General features: G+C 48.8%; 1 protein-coding gene across 1 annotated transcript in view; it reads right to left on the minus strand.

Annotated features, from left to right (window-relative positions):
- CELF2 (CUGBP Elav-like family member 2) overlaps positions 1-27523 on the minus strand; it is a 320350-nt gene that overhangs the window by 35583 nt on the left and 257244 nt on the right. The window contains 3 exon segments of the mRNA XM_077758524.1: positions 4742-4749; positions 23478-23530; positions 26984-27142. Coding sequence (XP_077614650.1) covers positions 4742-4749; positions 23478-23530; positions 26984-27142 — 220 coding nt within the window.

Raw genomic sequence — 27523 nt, forward strand, 5'->3', positions numbered from 1 at the left:
TAAACACCTGCACGGAACCATCGGATGGTGAAAGCACTGTAGCTTTGTGGCTTAGGAAACAGCAAACCGTCTACACTGACCTAACTACTGAGGACACTGCCCAGCCTCAAACGAGCTTGGGCATGGTCTCGGGCCATGGTCTTGGGCCGGTGCAAGGAAGACGATGAGGAAGCAGAATAATTAGGCAATGACACAAGCACTTTCATTGTTAGCTAATCACAACCCCAGGGCATTAGCGAAATACAGAGTGGCGCTCCTCCCAGGGGGCCCAATTATTCCACAGGAACCACGTCTCTTATCTTAATTTATCCCTACAAGATTTTGGGGGGTGGGGAATGACCAGGTAGGAGGAGGCTGTTTGTATCAGAAAACGGTGTTAAAAGGGTCTGAGGTGGTCTGATGTCACTACTTGACGGTCTGTAATGGGCATACCCTCCGTCCCCTAAACATCCATTCCATCATCTTCTCCCAGAACATCGCTTCACTTCACAGGGACAGTCGACGATGTGGCTTCGGGCAACACCAGGCCAGACAGGCCACCCTGGTTCTTCAGAAGGTGCACGGGAGGAGCTCTCCGTCTAGAGGGTGGGTGAAGCAAGAAGCCCCGTATCTGGACCCTGACTGACTCTTGAAGCATTATTCTAGGGAAGTGGACACTGGAAGGTGAGTGAGAAAGTGGTGCAGAGACAGAAGGAGAAACGGTTTCCTTCATTTTAACTCCTATTTTTCCACATGCTTCCTGGAGTGCTCACTAGTTGACATTTCTTAAGTTTATTTTGAGAGAGAGACACAGAAAGCGTGTGTGCCAGCATGGGGAGGGGCAGGTAGAGAGGGAGAGAATCTCAAGCAGGCTCCACATGGTCAGTGCAGAGCCTGATGTGGGGCTCGGTCCCACGAACTGTGAGATCATGTCCTGAGCCGAAATCAAGAGCTAGATGCATTTAAGTGACAGAGTCATGCAGGCGCCCCTCATTAGTTAACATTTCTAAGAAAGAAATCGACTTCATTAGTTGTGAGCAAACCTGGGCACCTCCCGGCCAGTCCCACGCAGAAAGACACTGAAGACTGAAGGTGTCATTTGGGGTCACTTTGAAAAAGTCTGTTCATGTAAACTCAGTATATACTGATCTAACAAGAATAGAGCAGAGAGGAAACAACCTGTTTTCTCCGCCAATGATAATCTGCTAACGATTTACCAAAGTACAAATATGTGCATCCCCTCAGATGGCTCCAGATGTTTGTTTTTCCAGATGGTCATCAACACAGATTAGAAAAAGAAATGCTGATTTCCTCACAAGGGTGAGAACATGTACCATGGAAAAACCCAGAAACACAGTTCCAGTTGGTCCGGAGTTCCTGCTTTTGGAGGTCTCGCGGTGTGGCAGGACTGCTGTCACATCTGCTGCTCATCGCCTTGTTTCCTTGGCCAGTCATTTCCCTGCGGGCATCCGTGTGGATCGTGCACAAGGCCCCCGGGCAGAGTGACCTGAAGACTCCCTGTAACTGTAAAACCTGATGGTGACTAGTCTCTGCCCCCGGAGAGAGGTTACCTCCATGGTAAACAGCTGCGTGTCGCTGGCAGGTCACTGAAAACCTGGCCGAATCTGGTTTTAGGATGTCCTGGAAAGGGGGAAGTTTGCCCAGAGGGACAAAACGCTCATTTCTAGTGTTTTCCTTTGGATCAGGTGCCACGGTTGGCAAGGGTCAAGTGCTCAGCCAGCAGGGTTCTAGGCTGGAAGAGCTGTTTAGACAGTCTGAGTGTGCACCTTGGAGGGGCGGCTGCCCCTGTGAATGGCCCACCGCGAGCAAAGGCTCCATAATAACCTGCAGCTCTCCGAGGGCCTCAGCGTGTGACTCTCCATGGTGGCCACCAGTCCTGTTCCATCATGGTCTGCTGGTGCTCTCGAATCCAGTAGTGCCATTTTGTCTTTGGTGAGGAGGGTGTGTTGGTTCTGTAGCCTTGAATCACACTCAAGTGCCTTGGGAAATTCACTGCCACCTGGTTCAGCTAAGCCCCAAAGCAGAAAGAAAGGAGGAGTGGGTCTACTTCCTGCGTTTATATTCTGGCATTTTTAGGAAGGGTGGGGAGATACTCATTTCCGAAGGCAAAAGGTTCAAAGAAAAAGATCACTGATCTTATTCTAGTTTTAACCTAGTTTCCTGTTGTCAACAGGGGGATTTAATGTCATTCCAAAATAATGAAATCATCTTTCCAATAAGATTCTTTAATGCTGTCTTTAAATAAAAGCAACAGTGTGCTTTCTATGTACATATTAACCTCAATATTTGGAACAACTCCATTTCCCAACTGAGAAAACTAGATAAAGATGAAATGACTGGTTCTTTTCAATGGAAGAGTCTTCCAACTCTTGGTCAAAATGTCCACATACCACAGAAAGAAAATGAAACTGTAACCTCCTCTAGTACATTCTTCAAATTACATCTTTTTTAAACCTCTGCCCTGTGTATGAACTTTTCTGTTTCTAGCACTAGATTATTTAAATCTAGCCTACACGTGATGTAAATACCTCTGTGTCTTAAATTCCTTGCATCCTCCCCGATCCTGGCCTCTGTGCTCTTATCTCGGAGGTGAAGAAGGTGCTCCCTCCCTCAAGGCTACACCGTCCCAGTTCGCAGCATTTATTACGGGTTTATGCCCCGTCATGCACACGGCCCCGCCCACACAATGCTGCAAGAGGGATGGGCAGGGTAGGGCCGGGCGCGCTGTCCAGGCGCTCGGTGGCAGGGCCCTCCTCCCAGCTCGTCACAGGCCCTCACGCACTGCTCCAGTGCCCCAGACAGGCATAAAGGAGGGTTTGGTTCCGCCTTCCCACTCTGTCCATCAATTTCACCTCTCATTGGCCTCTTCCTGCTCTCTTTCCTTCTGGCTCCTTCTTTTTCACTTAGAAATACTTTTAAGTTTTCCCCATCTTCATCTCTCTCTTGACTCTGCCACTTTTTTAGAATTTCTTTTTAAATCACTAAATTTCATGACGTCATTCATACAGATAGAATTCTCACCTCCAGTCCCACATTCCTCCTCTCTCATTGCCTCTAGAACTGTGTCATCTACTCCACCAGTGACCAGGCCATGAGGGGAGGTGGGGGGGGGGGGGAAGGGCAGCTGCCTAATTGCTAAATTCGAATGCCCCTTTTCTGTTCTCTCCTGTCACCTTCCTGCTCGAAACTCCTCTGCATGGTTCCCTGACACCAGGCTACCACCACGTGGTTCCTCCTGTCTGCCCCACAAATACAGTCATCAGCCAGAGGGCTGCACCCCGTCTCCTCCCCCGCTCCGTTTGGTGATTCTAACATAAAAGTACCATCCATCCCCAAGCTTACATCGGTCCACCTCACTGCTGCAGCCGATTTTCAGCCCACTCTTTGAGCTCCATGACAAACTCTGTGGTCAGATGTCCAACCGCGTGCGCGGTGGATATATTGACACAAAAGGCCTGTTCACATGTGCAGCACAAAATCCAGTCGTCTACTACTAACTTTCCCTTCTCCTGCCACCCCTCTCTTTACCAATGAGAATGCTGGGCCACTAGTCCCCCAGATTAAACGTGCTTCTGTCGCCTTCAACTGCTCTGTCTTCACATCCAGTCAGTGCTCAAGTCCCATGGTGGACTTTCTTGTGCTCCAGGTCCTTAGACGCTCTTCACTGCCTGCACGCCAGAGTTCTGGCTCCTTACCCACACCGCTCAGGACCCTCTCTGGTCATTATCTTCCATACATCTCATGCTTGTAAGCAAGGAGATGAACTTCTGTTTGACTTTTATTTTTCTCATATCTGACAGATTTGTTAAATCTTCCATTCCATTTCTATGTCTCAAAACCCTACCTAGTCTTGAAATTTGGGGTCACATGTCAGCTGTCCTATTCAAAATTTCCCCCATTTCCTCACGACAGAATCTCTCTGATTTTCCGCCCCTCAACTAGGTTGACCAGGTTGGTGCACTCTGCTTGTGTTTTTAATGTGGCCACTGCATCTGGGTTACAGCGGTTCGTGGAATCAAACCACACGTGAACTCAGTGCTCCTACTTTCTGGCTTTCAGGTCTTAAAACACGGACCTTCGATCATAAACCTCTGGAAGCTGTGATTAGCAACTCTTCTTAGCAAAGTTGCTTTCCCCACTGACTATAAAATATCATTATGAGATTAATACAGGCTTTCCCTGGTGCTAGCAGTGGTAACATGGCTCAGACAGCAACATCCTTGATTTCGTGGGGAAAGAAGAGCACGGAGTGGCTGTGATGTACAGAAAACACACCTGTGAGCTGGTAAACGCATCACAGCGGGATCCGATGTGGGTCTGATGCAACGTAGACCGTACAGAGCACTATTTACAACGATTGCTAATGCTTGGCACAGCTCTGACTCCAGAGCCACTAAAAGCAAACATGCAAAGAAGGACAGCCAGTATCTAATCATATTAAGAAGTGTACCCAAAGCAAGGCAAGAACGAAGCAAAGACTGGTGAGTGACAGCCTACGGGACAGCAGGACAAACCGTGCCTGGGGCACAGGGAGAACCGGCCGCATAGACCTGTGTGCAGGTGCCGCGGAGAAGAGAGGCGATCCATAAATAGCTCTGCCCCCTCAGCCTGGCAGCTTTGCAGCTTTAGAGGAGCTCGGGAGTGCTGAGGGACCAGGGCTCTGCTCCAGGTCCGGAGCACCTCACCTGCGCAGGGTTGTGCCGAGGCCAGGAGCGCAGAGCCCCCTGGCGGCTCAGGACACCCAGAGGACTTAGGGAGTGAGCTGTGGTTCTGACTGCGTGGCGTCTTCCTGATGGCAAGTCAAACTTCAGGTTAATTCTGCATCGAAACGCACAGCACGTGCCAGTGAGACTCCTCTGGTTGGGAGGGATTTACGTGTTTGCTGTAAACCCTAGAAGTAGGACGATCAGTGCCAAGCAAATAAGGAACCACTTACCAGAAAAACAGACCATGGCCAACTGCTCCCCGTACCCCCAAAATATGTTCTGAATGCCTAAGAACTTTGGAAATAATCAGGTTTTCATGAAATGCTTCTCTCTTTTTCTAACTTATTGGGAGAGCACATGCGTGAGTCAGGGAGGGGGCAGCAGGAGGGAGAGAGAATGTGAAGCAGGCTCCACGCTCAGCGAGGAGCCCAACGATCCCACAACCGTGAGATCATGACCTGAGCTGAAACCAAGAGCCGGATGCTTAACCGACGGAGCCACCCGGCAGCCCTTCAGCAAACGCTTCTGTTGAGAAGCCACTGGAAGTGCATGTAGTCTTCTTTTTTTGACTTTTACCATTTGCCAAATTTACTACATGGATGCACACTATTCTCAGAGTTTTGTTGCCTTCAATGTGCAGAAAGATGGCAAGGCTTATAGAAGAGGAGGAAGGTTTCTCTCCCTTCCCTACTTTGGTCTCCATACAATTTTAACGTAACATAAACTAAAAAATTGGTTCTGAAATGGTTATTTTAAAGGGTGTAGAAGTTATAGTTTATATTTCCAGGCTCACCAAATCATTTGATAATAGAAATTTAGTAAAATGCATTTTTTAAAGAGCCAATGCTAGAAATATCAACTATATAAGGGCATGGAGTTTGGCCCACTTTGTCCACTGATGTGTTTCAAATCCCAGAACAGTCCCAGGTACATAGGAGATGCTCAGGAAATACCTGTTGAGTGAATGAAAAAATATATCCAGAAATTACAGTCACTATGGTAACATTTTATTTATGGGGCTTTTACATCATGTTCAACTCCATTAACATCAATGAAAATAGAGTGAGCCCTGTAATGTCAACCAGTCAACACACAGAAACCTTCTCAAAAGATAAAATGCTGAAGCTTGCAGGAAATGAGCAAAGAATGGGATTGGCAGTTCTCTTTCTGTAGCAATAGGGTGGAAAGCTGTTTGATTCAACCCCACAAACAAACAGCTAATTTTAACAGCCTTCTTGACTAAAACACTTAAAAGTGTAGCTAATGATGGGGAAAAGTGACGGTTTTGAGACTTTTCTGTGGTAATAAGCAGTGAAACAAGAGGAGTGGAGAAAAATAGGAAGGTCAGAGACGCGGGTCAAGGTTGAGTATGGTGTTAAGTAAAAACGCCCTTATTATAAAGGAGGCTGCCTTTGACCAGGTTTAGGAATAAATTAACTATTTATGCTAAAAACGTCATGTGGGAGCTCTTAATTCTTTCTAGGAGGCTTTATGGTGGAGAGGGCAACTGCGATGGCTCTTAGAAGTATTAGAGTATTCAAAGCAATTTTTATCAATTACTATAAAATGTTTTCTTACTGGAGCTTAATTTATGCCGTATAAACTGTATTCTTATGATGTGCAATAAGAACACCAAATTTATACCTATGCATTAATCTTCCTAAGCACCGGCACTGCGATAGGTTGGTGACACCAAAGAGTTTCGCAGGAGGAAACCAGGGAAAGCACTTCAGGCACAGAGGCCGATGCGGGTCTGGGGAAGATGGGGTCGCCCCACCCAGCTGGAGGGGGCGGTGGGGGGGCGGCGGGCTGGCAGGGACCGTGGAGTTGGAGCAGGGAGCACCGCGAGTGCCGAGCCGTCCGCCTCACTCTAGACCAGCCCTGCACCACGGGGAAGGTGTCTGACGGAGCTGTTCTGTGTCGCCCACAGCGAGCCAGGTGGACGGGGGGCAAGAGTGAAGCCGGAGGCCGTTCTGACGGTACCAAGGGAGGGGGTCAGGGCTGCGTGCAGGGAAGCACCACTGGGGTGGAGGGGCCGGCACATGCTCCAGAGAAGGTACCAGACCTGCCTGATGAGACGCACGATGAACCCAGAGGCTGATACAACTGGGCCAAGGAGAGAGGACTGGGAGGAGGGGAGGAGGGGAGGCTGGGGGGCTCGGACCCGTGGACGACGCGTACGGGCAGACTTCCCGGGGGCAGACTTCCCGGGGTCGCGGGGTCAGGGCGGCAGCGTGGGGGAGACGGCCTCTCCTGGCCCATTTCCTTAACTCCACCTGTGTTCCTGTCCCCTGCACGTGACAGCTTGGAGGGCGGAGGTGTGGGGCCCAAATCAGACCTGTGGGCTAAAGCAGCCTGCAAATGGCCCCTCCTCACCTGACGCGGTTCCCGCAGGGACACACACGGGGACAGATGCCTCTCCTCACACTGACGGCTTCTGGAGTGACCTTGAGGAGAACTCCTCGTTTCCCACTCCGCTCTTCTCCACCGCTGCCCCGGTGACGGGGGTGTGACGCTGAAGGTCACCACTCACGGGTCCTTCTCATGTGATGACCCAGGAAGGGAGGCTCACGTGGAAAGACCTCCAGGCCCCACGAACCTCAAAGAGTCCACAAGGAGCCACCATTTCCTGGGGACTTTGTGTCTGTCACAGCCTTCAAGGAGGCGGGTGACCTCTGGAAGATGCGGGGGATAAAATATTGCCTAGAATTTAAAGGGACAACTATTTGAAAAGCCAAATGTGGGAACGGGAAAAAAAGCCTCCCTAGCATTTTAAAATGCCTTATCCTATCAAGGGAAATTATCTATTATCGTGAAGTGTGCACTTGATTGAGTGCACTTACAGGAGCATTTGGAGAATTTTAAAACCTCTTAAAAAAAAAAAGAAAACAGACGAAGGTCAGTGGAGTAATGTGGTACACGAATGCAGTATTATGTTTTAGACAGAAAATGACAAAGACATGTGCCTATGTGGTTAATAATAATGCTCTCTCCCGAGCTCTCAAAACTGCCAGCCAAAACTAACAAATCCACGAGTTGGGAGAAGACAAATATTGTCATCTCTCTTTAAGACCTTGCTGCACACCCTGTAGACAATGTCTTCTTTATACCAACACAGAGACACATTCCTCAAAAACAGGTTCAAAATTTGGAGGAGAAATGACCCAGGATTTAATTAACGAAATAGGAGAATGGAGTAAACAAAGGCAAAATTATCATATCAAAATAAAAGACAAGAAACACGATTAAATTAGGCTTCAAAAGACCCCGTGAGAAACCCATGAAAGGCATAATATGCATTTACCTGGTTTTTATTCTTTCATGATTTAATTTCTAATTTTATTCACTACCATCTGATAATTGCATGAAACACTTATTCTAACCATGGGCAATTTAAACTATTTTAATTTTTATTTCAAGGCCACGAGACAAAGGAATCTATTTATTGCCTACGGGGATTTTTTTTTAACAAAAATTAAAGCTTAATCTTTCATGTTTTAAAGCATAGACTGTGTAAAATCATTTATAATAATGCTGTAGGGAGACTATGCCTGGGTATGCAAAATTGAAATGATAAATTTACAATTATTAAAAAAATTAATAGTTTGGGGGATTGAATTGTCCCTCTCCTTTCGAGATGGACTGGTCTGAAGTATAGGGGACATCTTTAAAAACGGTAAAATCAGGGCCCCTGTGGGTGCCGAGTGATGGGGCATCAGTGCATCTCACAGTTGGACTGGTCTTGCTAGAGGTACAATGATATAAGTCCTGTTCTTCATTAAGTAAAAGACAAATAATGGCATTGGCCTTGGGAACCACTGTGCACCCCCCTTTTATTTCACAGGAAATTGCTCTGATGAAGTGGAGGGTCGTGAATTCTACCAACCACATTTTCTGTGACTTTGAAAAAAGCCCTGATGGAAATTAGACAAATAATTTACTTCCACTTAAATGCCAGATTTTTTTTTTTTTTAGTTACGCTTAAGAAAAATAATTGAAATGTAGATTTAAATCGTTTCTGCTGCTACACTTCAGGATTCTAATGAAATACTTTCAGCTATTATGCAAAGCATTGCTCAGTAGACAGGAGAAAAACCACGTTCAGCAGCACCTCAGCAGAATTATTCGAAGGGCAGAATGTTTCTTCGAGAGCAAAGGTAAGGACATTCTGCTTTGGGGAGAAGAAGTAAAAGAGATCCCAGGACACATTTTCCTTTTCACTAAGAGCTCAGGTAAAACCTGAAAATGGTCAAATGTGTTTAAAATGTCTTAAATACACAGGCCATCTTCCTCAGCTGAGTCCCTAACCCGACCCCCGCCCCTGGAACAAGTTACAATATTTGCGCTTCTGGCCCTACTGGATGGAAAGGATGTGGATCCGGGGACATCCCCCTCCGCTCCACCCCTGCAGGTGACCTGGCCCTCCTACCTTCACACTTGCTCTGTCCGCACCTGAATGCCCTTGCCCTAGATATCCCCACGGCCTCCCTCCAGCCCCCTTCACTCTCCGCCATACTCTGTCTGGTGTGTCCCCACAGCACTGCCTGGCACATTTTGGGTGCGTGGACGTGCTTGCTGTCAGATCCCCTGACCAAGCGGGAGACTCAAGGGCAGAGGTGCATCTGTGCTGCGTGCCGGGCCAGCGCCTGACACCGGACAGCCACTCGGATAGCTGTTACTATCAACTCTGGTGTCTACACCGACCAACTTACATCCTGTTTGCACTTGACTCCGTAAACTGACAAGTCTTCTTTTAAAGAAGAATGAAATGTTCAAATATTAATTCTGATTCCCTGGAGCCAAGGCACATTCCAGCCCAAATGTCACGATGGGAAAACATAGTTTAATAAAGTCAAATGAACCCTCAGGAGCAAACAATAGGGCACGTACCCTTAACCAAAAAGTCCACTTATGATAACGGTCTGTCTGTCTGTGGAATGGAGGACAATTTTAACATCACTACAATACTGAATGTACCAAAGCTGAAGTCTTGAAAGGCTGATCCAAGCCGTGGGCTATGTGGCTCCTGGCCATTTAATGAAAAGTTTTTTTTTTTTCTCTACTTTATTACCAATGATTTGGTCAGTTTCTGCTGGTCACTCTTGATAAAACAAACAGAAGATGAAGGCCAAGTTTGGAAAGAATACAGATAATATACTTTTGCTAAATAAAGCTAATATTTAAAAAAAAAAACACACAGACAATCCTCTTTACTTTTTATACAAGCAAATAAAAGAGCATTCAGATGGTAAATGACTTAATTTTTTTCTCTCCAGATAAATTAGTTAAAAATTCAAGCTTCTGACTAAAAAGACAATAAAATTGTGTGTATACATTATGCTGTTTTAACATAATCATTTCATTGTCCTCGTGGGGAGATAAATTCTTATTTAAGAAGACACTTAAAATTTATTTTTAATGTTTACTTTTGAGAGGGGGGAGGGGCAGAGAGAGAGACAGAATCTGAAACAGGCTCTAGGCTCTGAGCCGTCAGCACACAGCCCGACGTGGGGCTCGACCCCATGGACCATGAGATCATGACCTGAGCTGAAGTTGGTTGCTTAACTGACTGAGCCACCCAGGTGCCCCCTAAGAAACTGCTTTTCAATCTGATTTATAAAACGGGTAAATTAGTGAGGTTAAATTTTTAATTAGCTTTTAAGAAAAATCACTAATCATTTGTTTAGGGGAATTTCTCTCAAAACGTCTATTGCTTAACTAGGGCCATTAAAAAGGTTTATATAAATAACAGGTTCATATATTGGAGTAGATTTGTAAGTTAGTCTGCTGGGGAAAAATGGCCTCAAGTTGATTTTTTGGAAATACCATCTACTGCACCAAACGAGGCCCCCACATGGTAACAGGACACATTTGAAGGCATCCCAGAGAACCAAGTCCACACACCTCCGTGTTGCCAGGAGAGCACTGCGTGCTGAGGATGACCCCCCCCCCACTCCCCGCAAGTGTCTCTGAGGTGTGTCCCTGCGGACGGTCCTCCTCAGGGGGAGACAGATTAGATACCCAGCATTTCATCAACAAACCACCGGCCACGGCTTCTGGCCGGGGCGCAGGCACGTGGCTTCCTGTTGTCAAAAGCCTTAAGAAAACCGTCTTTTCATTTCGTGTTTTCCAGAAAGAGAGCCCCAGATGAACACATGCAAACTCAGTCACCATGCAGCTCCTCTTTGGAGCACAGGCGGCAGAGGGTATGGGATCTGCAGAGCCGAGGGTGGGGAGGGGAGCTCATCCAACAAGATCTCGAAAATTCAGAGGGGAAGAAAAGCCAGCAAAACATTTTTTGGGGCACAAATGCTGGTATCTAAGCAACCGCGTTATGTCTGGCTCGTATGAAAAGGAGAACAGCATCTGCTTTTGAATAAGGCAACATTTCCAAGCAGAAAGACTTGAAATTACATAGCCCGGGACGCGACCGGGAGGCGACGGCAAGGACGGTCCCCTCAAGACCGTGGGTTTTGAGAGCCAGCGTGAAGGATGGAGCTGGTGTGAAATAGAACCCTGGAATAGTGAGGGATTTTGAGATTCAACAGAGGACCCTCAAACTGCTAACAAGCAGAAGGAATGCAAGGGAGCCAGGGAGTAAGGGAGGCGCTCCCCCCAGGTGCTGGCCTGAGCACCGCGCGACGGATGGCACGGTCGCCACGCACAGTGAAGGCCGGAGACCTGCCAGCCCGGTGGCTGCTCTCAGCAAACTCTGTCCCTTGTCTTCTCGGAAAATCAAACATATGTGCATTCGAACCTAGTGTCTTTAAGAACCTCTCCAGAGATCCAGCCCCTGCCCGCTGCCCAGGGCGCCCCCTCCCTGCCNNNNTGCATTGGTGGTGGTGGCTGAGGTCTGGGCCGCGGCTGCGGCTGCCGCCAGCGTCGCCAGGTTCTGTAGCTGCAGAGCATTCATGCCTGTGGAGGGAGAGAAACGCTGCTTTAGCCAGAGGCCCGCTCGGCCCGGCTCCAAGCCTGAGGGCGGACGACGGGAGCAGAGGCCCCGGGCAGTGGGCCCTGGGATGACACGCTCTGTGCAGCTGCCCTGATGACCCCTGTGTCACTGCACCTGCCAGCGGAGCTGCCCACTGTGGGCAGTGCTGCCTGTCGTCATCCAGGACGCATCCCAACCGCCCTGTCCCAGGGCTGCAGAGAGCACGAGCAAAGACCAGGCCACAGCAGGCTCTGCTACCATGACGGGGCAGCAGCGCAGAACCCGTGAGACCGGGGCCCCGGAGCTAGAGGAAGGCGTCCCGGTAAGCCCACCAGCTGCATGGAGGAGGAGGAATTCCAGAGGAAGCAGTACTGATCTCCTGCTCTGAACCTGAACTGCTATGGCTTCCTGGCTTTGCAGCCGTACCAGCCCTGTGACCCTGGGCCAGTTTCTCAGCCTCTACTTTTCTTGCTTAGTGAGCAGCACTGCTAACTGCACCTTATCTTCAAGGGCAGTGTGCAGATTCAAAGAGAGGAGGAATGCAAATCGCTCGACACAGTGTAAATACCTGACAGTAGTCAGGGACTCTCATGGTGGTGATCACCACTGATGTCCTCTCTCCAGACTTATTTTAAATGTGAACTCTAAAATGGGACCCTAGTAGGGACTTAAATAACATCTCATAAATAAAAAATAATGGATGAGTAAAAATGTCAATGTGGTCACATTTTTATTTGTAAAGTGCTTGTATTTGTGATTTAGAGGCATCTATATTTTAAAGAAGGATCATGTTTAACTAGGACGAATCTCTGGCTACTGAAAATTAAGAAACGAACAGCAGAGAAAAGTGAAACTTTACAAGAACACAAAGGCTGAGACCTCCTCCACTTTTATTTCTCAGTGACCAAGAGTCTCTGAGTCTTTCTCCACTTCATACTAATGTGTCTTCAAGAGGCAGGACTCAATGGTTCTCTCCCTGTACAGAGAAATTTTATAGAGAAAGACACTAGAGTTAATAGCTTAATTTCACCTTCTTCTCATGTCTCAAATCCAGGTACTTAATAAATGCCTACCGAGCAAATTTAATCTGCTTTAGAGAGACTGGCCAGATTGCAGCTTCCTTATTCCTTATCAGGTGGTGGTGGGTGGAATGGTGAGACAATGTTCTAGCAACATATCTGTGTAACTCCCCAGCCATGGGTATGGAGCCTTCTGACTAAGCACCACTCAAAGTGTGGCTGCTAGGCTCATTTATCCTGCTCCTCCATCCTGGCTGCCTTGATCACAACTTACTTCTACTTGGAAAGGAGTTCCTGACGTCTCTGCTGCAAGAGGGCTCCTTGTTTTGCTGAGAACAATGCTCTGTCCTCTTCCAGGAGATGCCCAGCCTTCTTGGCTGAGGGTAAAAGCCAAACACCTGTCTTTCAAAATCCACTTGGGTCCTGTGGATGTTTTGAGGCAGCACTCAAGTACTGGCGGGATCCTGTCAACTTCTACAAGAGTGTGGACTTTGCAACCACACTGTTTTCTCTGTCAGTGCAACTCGAAACGGCTCTCCCACCTTCCCTCTAATCAAGTGTCAGACAGGGTCCTATTTATGAGAATCTGCGACTTGAGAAAGCACTGGTCTTATTTTCTGGGGTTCTTGAAGCAAATGGGGGAAGCCGGGAGCTGCATGGCCTCAGTGCAGACCCACGTGGATGCAGCAAGGCGCTCAGCTCCCGACAGGAGCTCAAACACACCTCACGCCTGAGCGATGTTGAGAGGAGTGAGGTACATTTGTTCTGACCCATCTGTCCCCTCGGCCCTCTTGTGACTGATGGTCCCTTTAGTGCTGTAATGACGTAAACCATGTGATTGGACTGTGTCCCTGACCGAGAGCTGCACTGACAAGGGGATGGTTTAGCACCGCAATGAAAATCCGCAGTGCACACCTGGCATTAATGATAAGCAGCCAATCTTCTCGTTGGGTCAGGGGGTCCTCCAAGACGTTGCCCTGATCTCCCCAAGTTCAGGCCACAGTGCCAGCATGCAGGGAATTCCAGAGCTGAAGGGAGCTTATTAGCTCATTAATAAGTGGTCGGGACTCAGGTCCTGGGCTGAGGCCTCGGGGCAAATGGTGGTGGACTCCCCGAGTCTGGGGCATTGATCCTGATACACCTGATGGCCTCCTTCCAAAGAAGACTGAAAGTCTGCTGTCAACACACACCTCTTCTGTGCATTATCTGCAAACTCACTCATCCAGGGTTTGTAACCCTGTGGCATTCACCACATCTTATCTTGACCTTATGCATATATATCTCTTACCTTCTGAACTAGATACTGAGCTCTTTGAGGATAATCTTGTCTGATTTTCAGTCTACCTACACAGCCATACAAACTCACAGCTGTACACACAGCAGGTGATGGGTGAATCCACGCAGAATGAATGGACTGGGTATCAAAGAGAATGAAATTTTCATAAACGGCAGGTAAGAAGAGTACCATCTATGGACCCAACCAAGTGTTCATTTTCTCTGCTGTTAGTCCTTCAGTATTTATAACAGCTTTACATACTGTTTCCCTCAACTGTTCATTAATCCATTCTACAAACATTTATCAGAACTATGTGTGTTCCTGATCTCACCTGCCGGCATTCTTGGAGCCCACCTGACAACACCCGGTTCTCTACTTTGCTGTCTGCTTGGCTTCACCCAGGGCCGAGGCCTCGTGTGTCCCCCACAGTGTTCCCTCTACCTTTCTTCCCACACATCGCCACCCAAGAGTATCTGCCATCCTTTCTGGTCTTTCCCTGCCCCCATGTGGCAGGCCAGGGAGGGGGACCGCAGCTGTGGGGAGCCACAGTGGGGGGGGGGGCAACTGTGTTGTGTGGTCACACTGCAAGGAAAAGGAAAATATGGGCCAAGGGAAGCAGAGAGCAAGAGTGGGAAGGAGCGGTCAGGGTGATGGGCAGCATCTGAGGGATTTGGGGAAAGAGGAAGATGGGAAGGAGGAGATGGAGAGAAGTGGCATGCAGGAGGACCTGTGTGTCTGCCTGCTCCTCTGTCTGTCTGTCCACCCACCCATGTTCCTGTCATCCATCTATCCATTCATTTGTTCATCGATCCACCCATCTATCTGCCCATACATCCATCTATCTGCCTGTCCAACCACCCACCCACCTAGCCGCCCATCCATTTACCCATCTGTCTGTCTGTCTATGCATCCATCCATCTGCCAGTCCAACCACTCACTCATCTATCCAACCATCTATGCATCTAACCATTGTCTGTCCATCCACTCAGCAGTTACAGAGATCACACTGAGCCAGACCCTAGGCACAGGATGAAGTATTAAGTGGAAAACCAAACAGCGCCTGCCTCCAGGAAGGCTGCTGTGTATTGGAGCAAGGAGAAGCCAGGGACTGGAGAGTGATCCTACTTCATCTGTTTCTGGAAAGAGGCCCAGACTCAGCAGCTCATTCTCAGTAGTCTCTGATGGGGATGAGCTGCAGTGGGCAGCTGAGAGGCAGGAGGCAGGGGCTTCTCAGCGGAGGACCATGCCAATCGTCCCGCTCTAGGCCTGACGGGGTCCTGGGTGCTGACCGTGCAAGGCTCTTGCACCCCCACCCCTTACTGAGAACTAAGCGCTTAGCAGGCTAGCAGTGATGGACAGGCAGCTTCCTTGCCAACTTTGTTGAGTGAGGGCCAGTTCCCAGCCCCGATGCCCACATTTCTGCTTCTCCTGATGCAGACGCAGGCATCCCTTCCTTCACCCTGTCCCGTGCTGCTAGGGCTGTGATTGCACGGCAGTCTCTGCTGGCGACAGGAGCCACATTAGAGCCAGTGTAGGCTGGTCACTGAGACAGCAGGTCCTGCTCTCAGACGGCTGGCTCTGCCCCACCTCCTGACCACCTCTATCGCCTTGAGCAAACTGGCCCAACTGTGTGCACCTCAGATTCCCCAAGTGTGTGGAGGGACCAAAACACAACACCCCTCTCAAAAGAGTTGAGAAGTTAACGGCTTGGATATGCGGAAAGCTCAAAGAACGATGCTTAGTGCAGAGGAAGCCAAGAGCCCAGGCTCTTTTAGCTAGGTGAAAAAATGCAGTGACGTCACCTCGACCACGGTGATGACGGCACTAAGAATGAAGAATGTGCCAGGGATGTTTCTCATGCTACGTGTGCACTCTTGTGTGGCATTCGTAACAAACCCACGTGACTAAGTCCCTACTGACACTACACACTACACAGAGAGAAAATGGAGGCTTGGAGCGGGGCATCGCCTTCTCCCTCCTGGGGAGCCTGGCCTCCCCACGCGTGCTCCGGCTGCCCTTCTGGTTCTGTCTGGGGCTCTTCCTTCCTCCTCCTCATGGTGCTTGGGCTCCACTGCCCTCACTGTCACACCCTGGAGTTCAGGGGGTTGGGGGAGGGAAGGGAGCGGGTGGTGGAATAGAATTTCTAAAGGAACTGTGTCTGGCGCACTGGAAGTACACGTTTACCAGATCCTCATGTTTGCCTGGAGCGGCCCTGTGAGTGCCCAACTCTGCCGGGTGAGGGCCGTGCCCTGTGTGACCGAGTCTAAGTCCCGAGAGCTGGAAGCAGCCCTCTCGGTGCTTCCTGCTGGGCCTGGTGCTTCCTGCTGGGCTTGGCGCTCCAGACCCCGGAGCAACGCCCTGGGTGCGCCCTCTCCATCAGGAGCCAAGAAGTTAACCTGGAGCCACACGGCACCTGTGTCCAACATCTTGCTCTCCAAATCACAGAATCGATCTTTTAATTTCTTAATGTGCTTTCCTTTTCCATCCATTACCAGAATCTCCGACACCACAGATCAGAGGCTTCAGTTTCCTCAGGGAACAGATGGGCAGTGACCTCCTTCTTAGCCCGAGCATGTGGCACGGCTGTGTCCCTTCCCCACATTCATCACCTTAACTCAGCGTTCCTAACTGCAGTCCACCGAGGGGACACACGGGGGCCCTGAGCTCCCTGAAATCAGATGTGAAGTGTGTGTGGCATGCACATGTTTCTGGTGACAGATCCTAGAGACCAAGAACGCCCCATCTACCACACAGCTGGTGAGAGGCACATGTCCCAGCAGAAAATTGTCGGGAGGTTCGGGGGAGGCCCGGGCTCGAGCAGTAGCTGTGACGGGGAATCAGAGGAAACCAAGGCATGGGCCTGACTGCCAGAGGGAGAAACTGAGGACAGAAACAGCTCTAGCTGAAGCCAAGGAAGCCAGAGACTCTCCAAGAACTTCTAGGCTGAGGCTTAGCCCAAGAGGCACCCACGCTGAGGCAGTGGGACAGCATCACCCCCCCCACACCCCTGCCACAGGTTTCACTGGCCTGGCTGTGGGGCCATGAGGCAAAGGCTCCCTGCCCTGTGGCCTTGTGTCCAATGTGGCAGAGCGCTGAGGCTCGTCCTCCTGTGTGCTCCTCCAGGAAGACCGCCTCCCTCGAGTGGTGAGGGCCTTCTAAGTGCACAAGGGCAGTCCTGGGGTGCGCAGAGAGCCCCAGACATTCCCCCAGGAGACGCGGATTTGGATCCTTCACTGCACACAGCACTCAGGTCCAGAGGCAGACATATGGGCTCTTCCGGGACCCCGGACTCCTGTAGCCAGCGTGGACAGCCGACATGTGATCTTTCCTATTGAGGGAAGGGCGTTGGGAGCCACACTGTTTCCGGAAAAGGCATCTGCCTCGTTTAGGGAAAGGAACCAGAAGCTGCGTGAGGCCAGTCGTCCTCTCCCCATGGAACCACACGGTCCGCGGGCTCTCTGACCCTCGGCTGCGGACACACTCAGGCGCACAGGCCTGCGCAGGAGGCGGGGGTCCTCTCCTCCATAGACTTGCTCCTTCTCTGGGCCCAGCCGACACTGGTGGCCCCGGCCCGCAAGCCTTCTTTTGGGGCTCTCTGCATCCCTGTTCGTTCCTCTCTCTGCTCAATCACGGACCCTCCTGGCCGTCTGCCCGCGGGTGGCTCTCTCGGTCACACCCACACAGCGATCCGGAAGGGGCGACCAGCAGGGGTGGCCTTGCCAGGAAGTGGGCTCGGGCCTGGCACATGGCAATATCGCAACCAATTTTAACCTCGCCAGGCACTCTGCTCAGAGAGGCACCCTGCAAACCAGGGGCAATAATCTGGGTGACTAGAAATAGAAAACACTTAAATACCTTTTGTGAAATCCCACAGCATGCCAAGATCAAGGTGGTAAGAAAAAAAAAATAACTGGGGAAATACAGGCATCCAACTTTTCATTCATTACTTGGGAAAAGAAAACTCCTTCTCAAAACGAAGAAATGATGTACGAAACAGATGTGCAATATGCCTACTTGAAATTTAAGATTTAAAAAAATTATTTATAAGGAGAAGGGCATGAAAATTTAATTTAATGTTCACCTTAGGTAATTTTGTGTCTTATTGTTCGTAGCAATTACCATAAATCTGCATATCAATAAGCGAGAACAGATGTCAGTTGTTACAAGAGCTTGCCAATCAGGTCTGTTAAAAAGTGACAGATGGGTGGTTATGGAATGTTCTCATAAGGCCTATTAGCACATTCGCAGGAAGCGTCTGCAGTGAGAGGGTGGGCGGCTCCTCTGGCGGAAGGCCAGGCCATCTTTATGAATCCACACCGCGCACCCCACAACGTGGGGGCCTCCAGCCCGAGCCCCTCGGCCCTCCCACATACCGGCCACTACAAAAGTCTCTCCTCTGCTGCCCCTGTCACAGGCGGTCCGGACAGTCTTCTCTGGAGACAGGACAGCAAACTGATGCAAGGAGGCTGGTTTTGTTGTCAGAAGCAAACATTTGTGCTGTACAATTTCACTGTTACTTCATTAAAAAAGTTTTTTGCTTTGCAGTTTATTTGAGAGAGCGAGCGCATGCGAGTGACAGTGGGACAGGGGCAGAGGAGGAGGGAGAGAGGGAGAGTCCCAAGCAGGCTCCACACTGTCAACGCAGAGACCCACGTGAGGCTCGAACCCACGAACAGTGAGATCACGACCCGAGCCGAAACCAGGAGTCAGATGTTCAGCCGACTGAGCCGCCCCGGACGCCCCTCACTGTAACTCCTACAACTGAGACCAGATATGCAGGGAGAGAATTACTGCCAGCGTCAGTGATGAGGGGAAGCACAGCAGTTCTAACAGATACACTCTCCGGTGTTGCTCCGCAAAGTCTGTAACTTCTTTTTCCTCACATTGGGAAAAGGAGGAAAAAACTGCCATAACAAAAACCAGCCCACTCTTAACGCACGTGAACGGTGTTCCAGAATGAAGGGAGGCGCTCTTCCTGCGACTGTCTCTGAATCTCTTCCTTTTGCACAGTTTTGGACCAGTCTGTGCATCACAGGTCCAAGGCTCGGATTTGTTACTTGGCTGTTAAACCTTTTGCAGAGCAAAGTCGCCACAGCCTGTGCTGATGAGAACATATCTTCACAGGCTGAGACACGGAGCGCTGTTTTACAGGCTTCAGGGCGGGGTGGGGCGCAGGGTTTGGATGTATTTGAGACCCAGCCCTGCCACTTACTGGCATAGTGACTTTGGGCAAGTTTGTTACTGAGCCTCACAGTCTCCTGCTCTCTGGGAACCCATACCACGCCCCTTACTGGTGGTGTGGGCTCACACAGTCATTTACCCTTCTCATGCTTCATCTTCCCAACTGCAATGGGGCAACAGAGTGCGGGTTTTGTCCTTGGGATGCTGTGCAGATCAACTGCACGGTTATTCCAAGGAGCTCTGCTGAAAGCAAAATTGTAAAACAGTACCCTTGCTTATGTACTACGATGCTCTTTTAAGATGGTAGCTGTCATAAAGAAACTAGTAACCGAAAAGTCACTTTTCCCTTGTTCCTGAAGAACCAAACCAGCGCCATGACAGGCTTCAGAAGGCCCCAGAGATTAGAAGACCCAAGTCTCTGAGGCCTGACTCAGCAGCCTTGAGCCACTGCTCTTCCCTGTGTCCGAACCAATCACTGGAGGTTGGGAGGTACTGGACTTTCCGGCCACTATTCTGGCCCGCCTTGCTCTAAACTCACCAATCCCTCTGCGCCGTCACAACCTCTGCCGATGCCTTGTCCTATCACGATGTAGTCCCTGTCCATCACCCCTTTCCGGCCCCTGAGTTAATAAAAACCCTACTCCTCCTTTGTTCCGGGCTCTCAGCACGGATCCATTGCATTGGTGAGGTGTGGGAGCCCGAGCTTAAGCCCGAATAAACGCCCTTTGTTCTTGCATACGTGACTCGGACTCCTTGGTGGTCTTGGGATTTTGGGGAGATCACGATCTGGGCACAGCAGTTCCCTCTTCTTCAGAGGGGAAAAAAAATCCAGACTCTTAGCTCAAGTTTCTGAGATTACAGAAATTCATGGGACAAAGATCACAGCTGAGGAAGAAATGGACAAGTTTTTCCTAGAGGTTTTAAGAGAGAAAACAGTATCAGTAAACTTTGAGGATGCTTCAAAAATATATGCGAAAGGAGTTTAGCTTCTAAAGATTTGATCCTAATCTAGCTTCTGCTTTCACTTTATTTTTAAAATATTTTAATGTTTATTTTTTGAGAGAGAGAGAGAATATGAATGGATGAGGGGCAGAGAGAGGGGGAGACACACAGTCTGAAGCCGGCTCCAGGCACCAAGCTGTCAGCACAGAGCCTAACATGGGGCTCGAACTCACAAATTGTGAGATCCTAACCGACTGAGACAGCCAGGTGCCCCTAGCTTCTGCTTTTAAATTCCATATTCACTAAGGACCCCCTTCTATAAAATCATGAAACACATGAGAAGTTATTTTTAGTTTGAAAGGAAAATGGTTAAGTTATTTTGGGGAAAAAAGTATAGCTGATGTCTCATTTGATTCTATTGATACAAATACTCAGTGACTTGTCATCTAAACTTTTTCTATTTTTGGCTTTATTTTCTCCTCAAGCAGAAAGTGTTTTCCTCATTGAAATGAGACATTTTAGATTCTAGTGATAAACCTCAATCCTCTGAAGGGCAGACCATTCTATTCTGAGAATTGTTCACAAAAAAATATTATCGGTTTCTGAAATCTTTCTCTTTGGGGACAGTGTTCCAAGCTGGACGACCTGAATTTTACAAGTGGGTTTACCACATGGCAGGCACTGTAAGACACAAAGCGTGTGAATCGTGGAGGTGCCCAGTTGAGTGGTGCCACATTCTCAACCCTCCACAAGCATCTTAACCTCAGGTTGGATGTGGGATAAACGGGCTTCTGCATTTCTCTGTATAGCTTCTACTGATGTTATGTCCATGCACTTGGTACCATGTTTGATATTGTACCAACTACTGCCAAATCCTCGCCAGCTCACCCGTGAAGGTACTGCCATTAACTGATATAATGTTTTCTTGGCTTAGCTGTAAGGCTAAAGTCAAATTTCTTCACTTGAAAAAAAAACCAGGGCATTTAAGTTAAGCTCCCCTGGGAATGCATCCAAACTACAGATCTGCATTTGTCAATTTATAAATTCATTCACACATCCACTCAAAAATAGTCAGTAGCACCTCTCTCCCATGTTGGCAGATTTCCTCAGCGTAGGCCATGCCCTCTTGGGGCCTGATGCCTTGGAGGTGAGGGAGGAGAGTGAGGAAGCCAGGGCATTAGGGCACCTGACCCCACGTGGGGAGACTGGAAGCCTCCTTCAGAGAGGTACTTCTACTGCCAGTCTACCAGCCCCCTTCAGAATACTGGTCCAGGTCACCGGCAAAGACAAAACTGAAGCCCTATTTCAGAACACAGAAGAGGAGGAGGCCGTATAACTTGGTATATATGTAAAAAATACTCCAATCCACACTGCTTCAAATAGTCAGGAAAATAAGACCTGATTATCCCTACAAATGAAGAAACCCCCTTTCTGGAATTCACCAAGCAGATGGAGCCTTGACATTAACATCCTTGATACTCTAAACATTCAAGGTGACAGCAGATGACGGGCCGCTCAGCATTTGATTTCACAGCCTATGCAGACTGAACGTGCTGAATTTTCTATGTGGAAGGTTCAAGAAAGGGGTATTCTGGAAGGCCCAGAGCATTTATCGACTGCTTTAAATTAGCCACCTGCTCCATGCGCCTTCTAAGGTTACTCCTGGATACCCTCAGTTTTAAAATGAGTGCGCAGAGCACGTAAACGCTAACACCCTGACCTGCAGTGGTCAAGGCAGAGGAGCCCAGAGTCTAATGACAAATGACAAGGTGCTGTGTCCACCCAGGAGGCGAGCCTGGCAGTAGCCTCAGGACCCAGTGACCGTCTCTGCATAATCCAAGTGCAGCAGTGGGAGAGCTGGAGGCGTCCTCTAAGGAAAGACCCTAATTTTGGATTGGGTGGGTCCATACTATTAGGTGGAAAAATGTTGCACTGGCTGAAAATATGACAAATCTTCGCAATTTTTACAGAGCTCGCAATCTGGAGGGTTTCTCTTTAAAATGCAGAAAACTCCCTGAATGTTTTACTTATGACTCTCTGATTCCCTTCACAGAACCAAAAATTAACCATTCAAAGGGATTCCAAACTCCAAGGACAGCTTCCCAAACTGTATGCATAAAGATAATGCAGTGATTTGACCTACTATTTTAATGTATATTTTTTTTCCTAGTAAATGAAAAGCAGTATTATAAAAAACAAACAATAAGCTGGCAATGCCAGGAGATTTAAAGCCCGATGAGCAATTCTGCAGTTTTGTTTTGTTTTGTTTTACTATAGGCCAATATATCCTGTCAGACAACAGGCTTCCAAGGGCCAGTGGAGACGCAGGGGAAGGCTGAGCTATGGTCACAGAACCCACGTGCAGAGAAAGTCCTTCCAGATCCATTCAAAGTGCAACAAACAAACAAATGAAACCAAGGATATTTACTTGGGGAGCAAAAAAATAAAAATAAAAATTACAAAGAGTTTTCATAGTGACAGAAAAAGAAATCTGGCTCTTATTGTGCACATTCAGATTTCATTTCATTGACTCAGGGTGTCCTTCATTAAAAACAAATGGTGCTTGATTCGAGTGTGCCAAAAATCTGTTCTTCCCCTTGCCCTCTCTCCCCTATCTTTCTGGAATCAAACAAGGGAAGAGCCTTCTCGCTGTTTCTCACGGCAGGTTAATGGCACCTGTGTTCTGATTTATCGCGTGGGCTGCCTTCCCTGGCCCCGTGGAAGTTAGGATATCAGCCTGGAAGGTGACACAGCAGGAGTGACCTTTCACTAATCACCGCACCTCAGCTACTACTGACACAGCTCATTATAAAAAGAAATCCTTTATGAGCCAGCTTTCAAATCCAGCCCCACTTTGATTTCCTTGAGAACAAAGATTATACTTCCACATAAAAGCTTCTGATGCACAATTCTGTCAACCAGGGTACTAAAGTCAAAAAAGGCACCCTGTTAATTGTCTGCGGTTATCAAGGGATTGCAAACCGTATCAAAGACAGGCCTGCAACCCTGGCTCTCCTTATGGAGGGCAGAATATTTACTGACTGCTTCTTATTAAAATTTGAGAAGGATGTCAATCATGTTGGCTGCCCCCCGGACAGAGGAGCCTTGTTGGAAATTCCCCAGCAATCGATCCCATTAAAACCCAAAACCAAAGCCAAAAAACAACTCTCGAGGATGCTGTGCAGGGCTTCGCAGCCTCTCCGGCTCCCGCCCACCGCTGGAGAAGCCCAAGGTGGGAGAGAGGCTCCCGAGTGACTCCTCAGCAGCCAGCAGCAGACTCTCTCATTTTTACACTCAAGTCAAACTTGAACAGGACTGCTAACTGCTGTCTACTCTTCTTCTCTGCCCTCTGAACCCACCCCAATGCAGACAACAGCACAGTCGACGGCAAAGGCATGTGTCAGGACTTACCGGCCATCTGCTGAATGCCACTGAACGCACCCAGGTTGCTGGAGGAGGTGGCCTGCTGCAGAAGCTGCAAAGAGACAAGGGGCTGTCAGACCAAAGAGGAGACAGGACAGGGCAGCTCCCAAACCACACGGGGGCCCGTGCAGTTCGCTTGCTGCTTCCTATTCACGGACAGAAGGTTCCCAGAGTCAGGGCTGTAAATCCATATTAATGTCTGATCTCTATTAAGAAACACAGACACCGGGGAAACTCAGTAACACTGCTGCCTTAAAACAATCAATTTAGTCTTTTTAACAACCAGGTGTTAAATCTATTGGAACCAACGTGGCGTGACTAATGTTCTCTCTGTAGCCTAGCGGTTACCACTGCTCATCTCTGTCAATCAAGGCCCATCCATCACCCTCCGACTTCCCTTCACAGCTCAGTGTCCTTCGTGAGAAGCACATGGACTCACAGACTCGACAGAGACATCATCACGGTAACTACAGACATGAGTGCACTTAGGTGTGGCTACGCCTGTGGCCACATGACCAAGACAACGGTTGCCATTTTAAGGTGGTCTTTAGTGGCAGATAGGAACACACTACTTGTCAAAACTCAGAAGTATCTGGTGTGATGAGCAATGATGCTGTGTTGTGCAGAGAGGTCATCATCTTTTAAAACACAAGTTAAAATCCTGGTCTCTGAGTTTTCCCCTAGAGCTTTCAAACCNCCCCCCCCCCATCCCACCCTGAATCAGTGGGTATCACACTGGAAAGGCAGGTGGCTGCTGTCCTCAAGTGCTCCTTTACTTGAGGTCTGATTTGGCTGAATTATAGATTAACTTAGGTGTTATACTATTAACCTAGATTTACTGATACTCTCTTTTTGAGCCGGTAGATCAACACAGACATAGGAGCAAGCACATGGTTCTCTCCCGCACATAAACGCACCTGCATACTAACGGAGCATAGATTCATCAAATTTATTATTGAGAAATGTCATGATACTATATGCTTAGGAGGAACCAGACCAATTCATGATTTCAAAAACAGCTTTCAGAATTATTTAAAGTGCTGCAGAACCACACAGCACTGTCCTTCCTCTTTTTTCAGTTCAGTACAAAGCCAGGCCTACCACAGGATAGGACTCAAAACTGGGCATCTATCCGCGGGCTGAAAAGCACCAAGTGGAGTGGCATTTATTTCAGTGGCTGTTTCAACCCGAGTCTCCATTACAATGATATTATGGGGATTAAGAGTGCTAGGTGCCAGGAGAGTGTGGTGTCCACTCATCCCTCCTGACTTGTTAGGACGTACCATCCAGGCATTACACACAGATCCAGACACACAAGTGAGGAGGAAGGAGAAGCTAGAGATGAACCATTTTCATAGAGAGAAATCCTTTATTTTGGTCTGATTTCCTGGGTTTCCCATTCTCTTGTGGTTGTAAGCCCTTACTCCCTTTCCTATTAGGTATGCTTAAAAATTAAAGTGAAGCAAAACTAAATTAGCTTTGAGGCTATTTTGAAGGGCTAGTAACAGCTACTGAGGCACTGGGTGTCCTTGGAAGTGTCATGAAACTACTGGCAAGGTTCCGCCCACTCATAACCATTCTCAGGTGGGCCAGAGTCAGAGTCTACCCCTCAACACATAAGGCGGGATGGCCTCAGAGGCCAAGGGCACTTCGAAAGAAGTGGACCTCCAATGGAAAGGGACAGAACAAAAATGGCAGAGACAGTCTGAACAGAAGCCCGCGGCAGGAGCAAACATAGTTAGGAGCATATAAAAATGTTTTCGTAAGTGAGGTTCAGATGAATTCTCTTTTAGGGTACAGAAATAATCTGCAGATGCGGTCAAAGAAATACGTGCCAGAGATTTTCGTAAGCCGTGGGGCACGGGAGATGTGCCAGGAGTCTGGGGACAGGCACAGGTGTCTCGGTTTTTAGAAATGATGGAGTAGGAAGCGGATTTCTTAGAAATCATGAAAAGGTGAGCCTGACATCAATCTGACACCAATTCTGGTATACGCAATTGAACAGATGTCCCGTCAACAATCGAAAAGCACAAGTTTGGGAAAAACAAATCATCGTTAAGCTAGACTCATTTCTTGCTTTGTACCAAGGTTAGACGGGGAGACCAAGAAAACGATGTGGCATAGCACATATAGATTCTTAGCAAGACATCTGAGGAGATCTCTCATGGTGCCTTTGGGGCTATGACAGAGGAAGGGCTAGAAGGTGACATTCAACTCAGTCGGTGCTTTTGTTAATAGCTCCAATGTAGATGGGAGAAGCATGGGCCTTGTTCATTAAGCAGTGTATTGCCGGACACCGGGCAGGGTGGGCAGAGAGAGGACTAAGAGCCGGAGCTGCAGCCCAGAGGGACAGAGAGCACGCAGAGGGCTGGGGTCCCACTCGCCCGCCAGCAGCTCAGTCTTGTAAGAGCCGGGGAGCCTCTGTGGGCCTCTCTTTCCACCCGGGTACAGGCAGGCTCCTCCCTTCCAAGATCACCGGGAGGACGGTGTTATGCAAGCGTGCAGGCTGTGGCAAAGTAAGGTTAATGCATCACGCAATCCCGAGGGGGGCAGTTACAATGTCAAATGACAGGGTCAGGACAGAACACACACGGATGCATGCATGTACACACTCACACCCAGACGCGTGCACCGAGAGGCCAAGACACGCCGCTCAGAGTCACGAGAGGAAGTTATGCTAATCAAGGTGAAGTCCAGCATTTCCGTGCCAGGGCAGAAAAGGGGGGTAGAGTACCGTGGTTTGGCAGTGGTTCGAGTGAAAACAAATGAAAACCCAGACCAGCGTTAGCTGCCTTCTGCCTCACGTGCGACATGGTTAGTGCAAGGGCTGCTCGGAGGCTGCGTTAAGACAGTTTCAAGTCCACACTAGGGGTCACTGCTCTGTGTTCTTTACATCTCACCACGAGAATTGTCTTAGATTCTGGTCACTGTATTTTATTCCCGATAGTTACAGACAACAGAAATGGGGAGCACAAGGAGTAACGAGAAAATGAGAAGTTTAAACCAATGTAATGGTGGCTGAAGGAACTGGGTTTACCTGTCCTGAAGGAGGATCTAATTTTTTGGTTTCAACTATAGGAAGTAACATTTGATTTTGTCAACACTGTTCCACAGGGAAGAGCCAAGATGACCGAGTAGAAGTGTGAACAGGTCTCTATGCGGAACACAGCAACCTCTCCTCGGTGTCACACCTGCCTCAGTGTTGCACAATTAGCAAGCGCCTGCGCCCCCTTCTCACGCAAGACCGTATGATGTCTCCGCAACACTGCGTAGAAATTCAGCCTCGTGGGACTCTGCACGGCCTGGGTCGGGCCGGAATTAAATGAGTCACATCCTTAAGCTAATCGATTTAAGTTGGAAAAAATAATTGGCATCGACGCCAACTTCAATACCTTCCTGGGATTCAAAGAGCCCTCAAATGAATCCTTTAGTGAACTCAGGGGTGGGACGGCCCCCTGCTCGTGGCGGGGTGGGAACCGAGGCATGGGCCCCCGCCAGCACTTACCGCCAGGTACTGTGGGGTGAGTCCGCCTAGGCCCGTCAGGTTCCCCCAGGTGGCAGTGTTGAGCTGTTGCATCTGCTGCGCCAGCTGCTGCTGGAGGCGCCTTTGCTCTTTGTCCTTCTGAGTGTCCGCAAACTTGACTACGATGGGCGAGGAGCAGCCCTGTGGTCAGACACAGCGGAAAGTGAAGAGGGGGTTACCGCCTGGCTGAAGCCTCTCACGACACTCAGCACTGGGGCTAGCTTTCTCGACTATCTTGGAGCACATGGAACCATCTGGAATGGCTTTAAAATGGTTTGATATTCCTTCTTCTTCTCTGCCCAGTACCATCAAGAGAAAATTCCAGATACTGTCAACTGGTTTCTCTGGGGATCTGGTGGTCGGTGCAGCCATTTGCTTTCTTGCTCTGATCATTAAACTGCCTCTCCTCCTCTCTTCGTGTGTCTTCCTCCAACCTTTCTGGGACCTCCTCAGAGACAAGAGACCTTATCAAGGTTCTTTAATTAAGCTTCATGGTTCGCTTGTCTGACAGACAGACTTGTC

The sequence above is a fragment of the Crocuta crocuta genome, unplaced genomic scaffold, assembly GCF_008692635.1.
Source record: "Crocuta crocuta isolate KB4526 unplaced genomic scaffold, BGI_CrCroc_1.0 scaffold32, whole genome shotgun sequence".
NCBI lineage: Eukaryota > Metazoa > Chordata > Mammalia > Carnivora > Hyaenidae > Crocuta > Crocuta crocuta.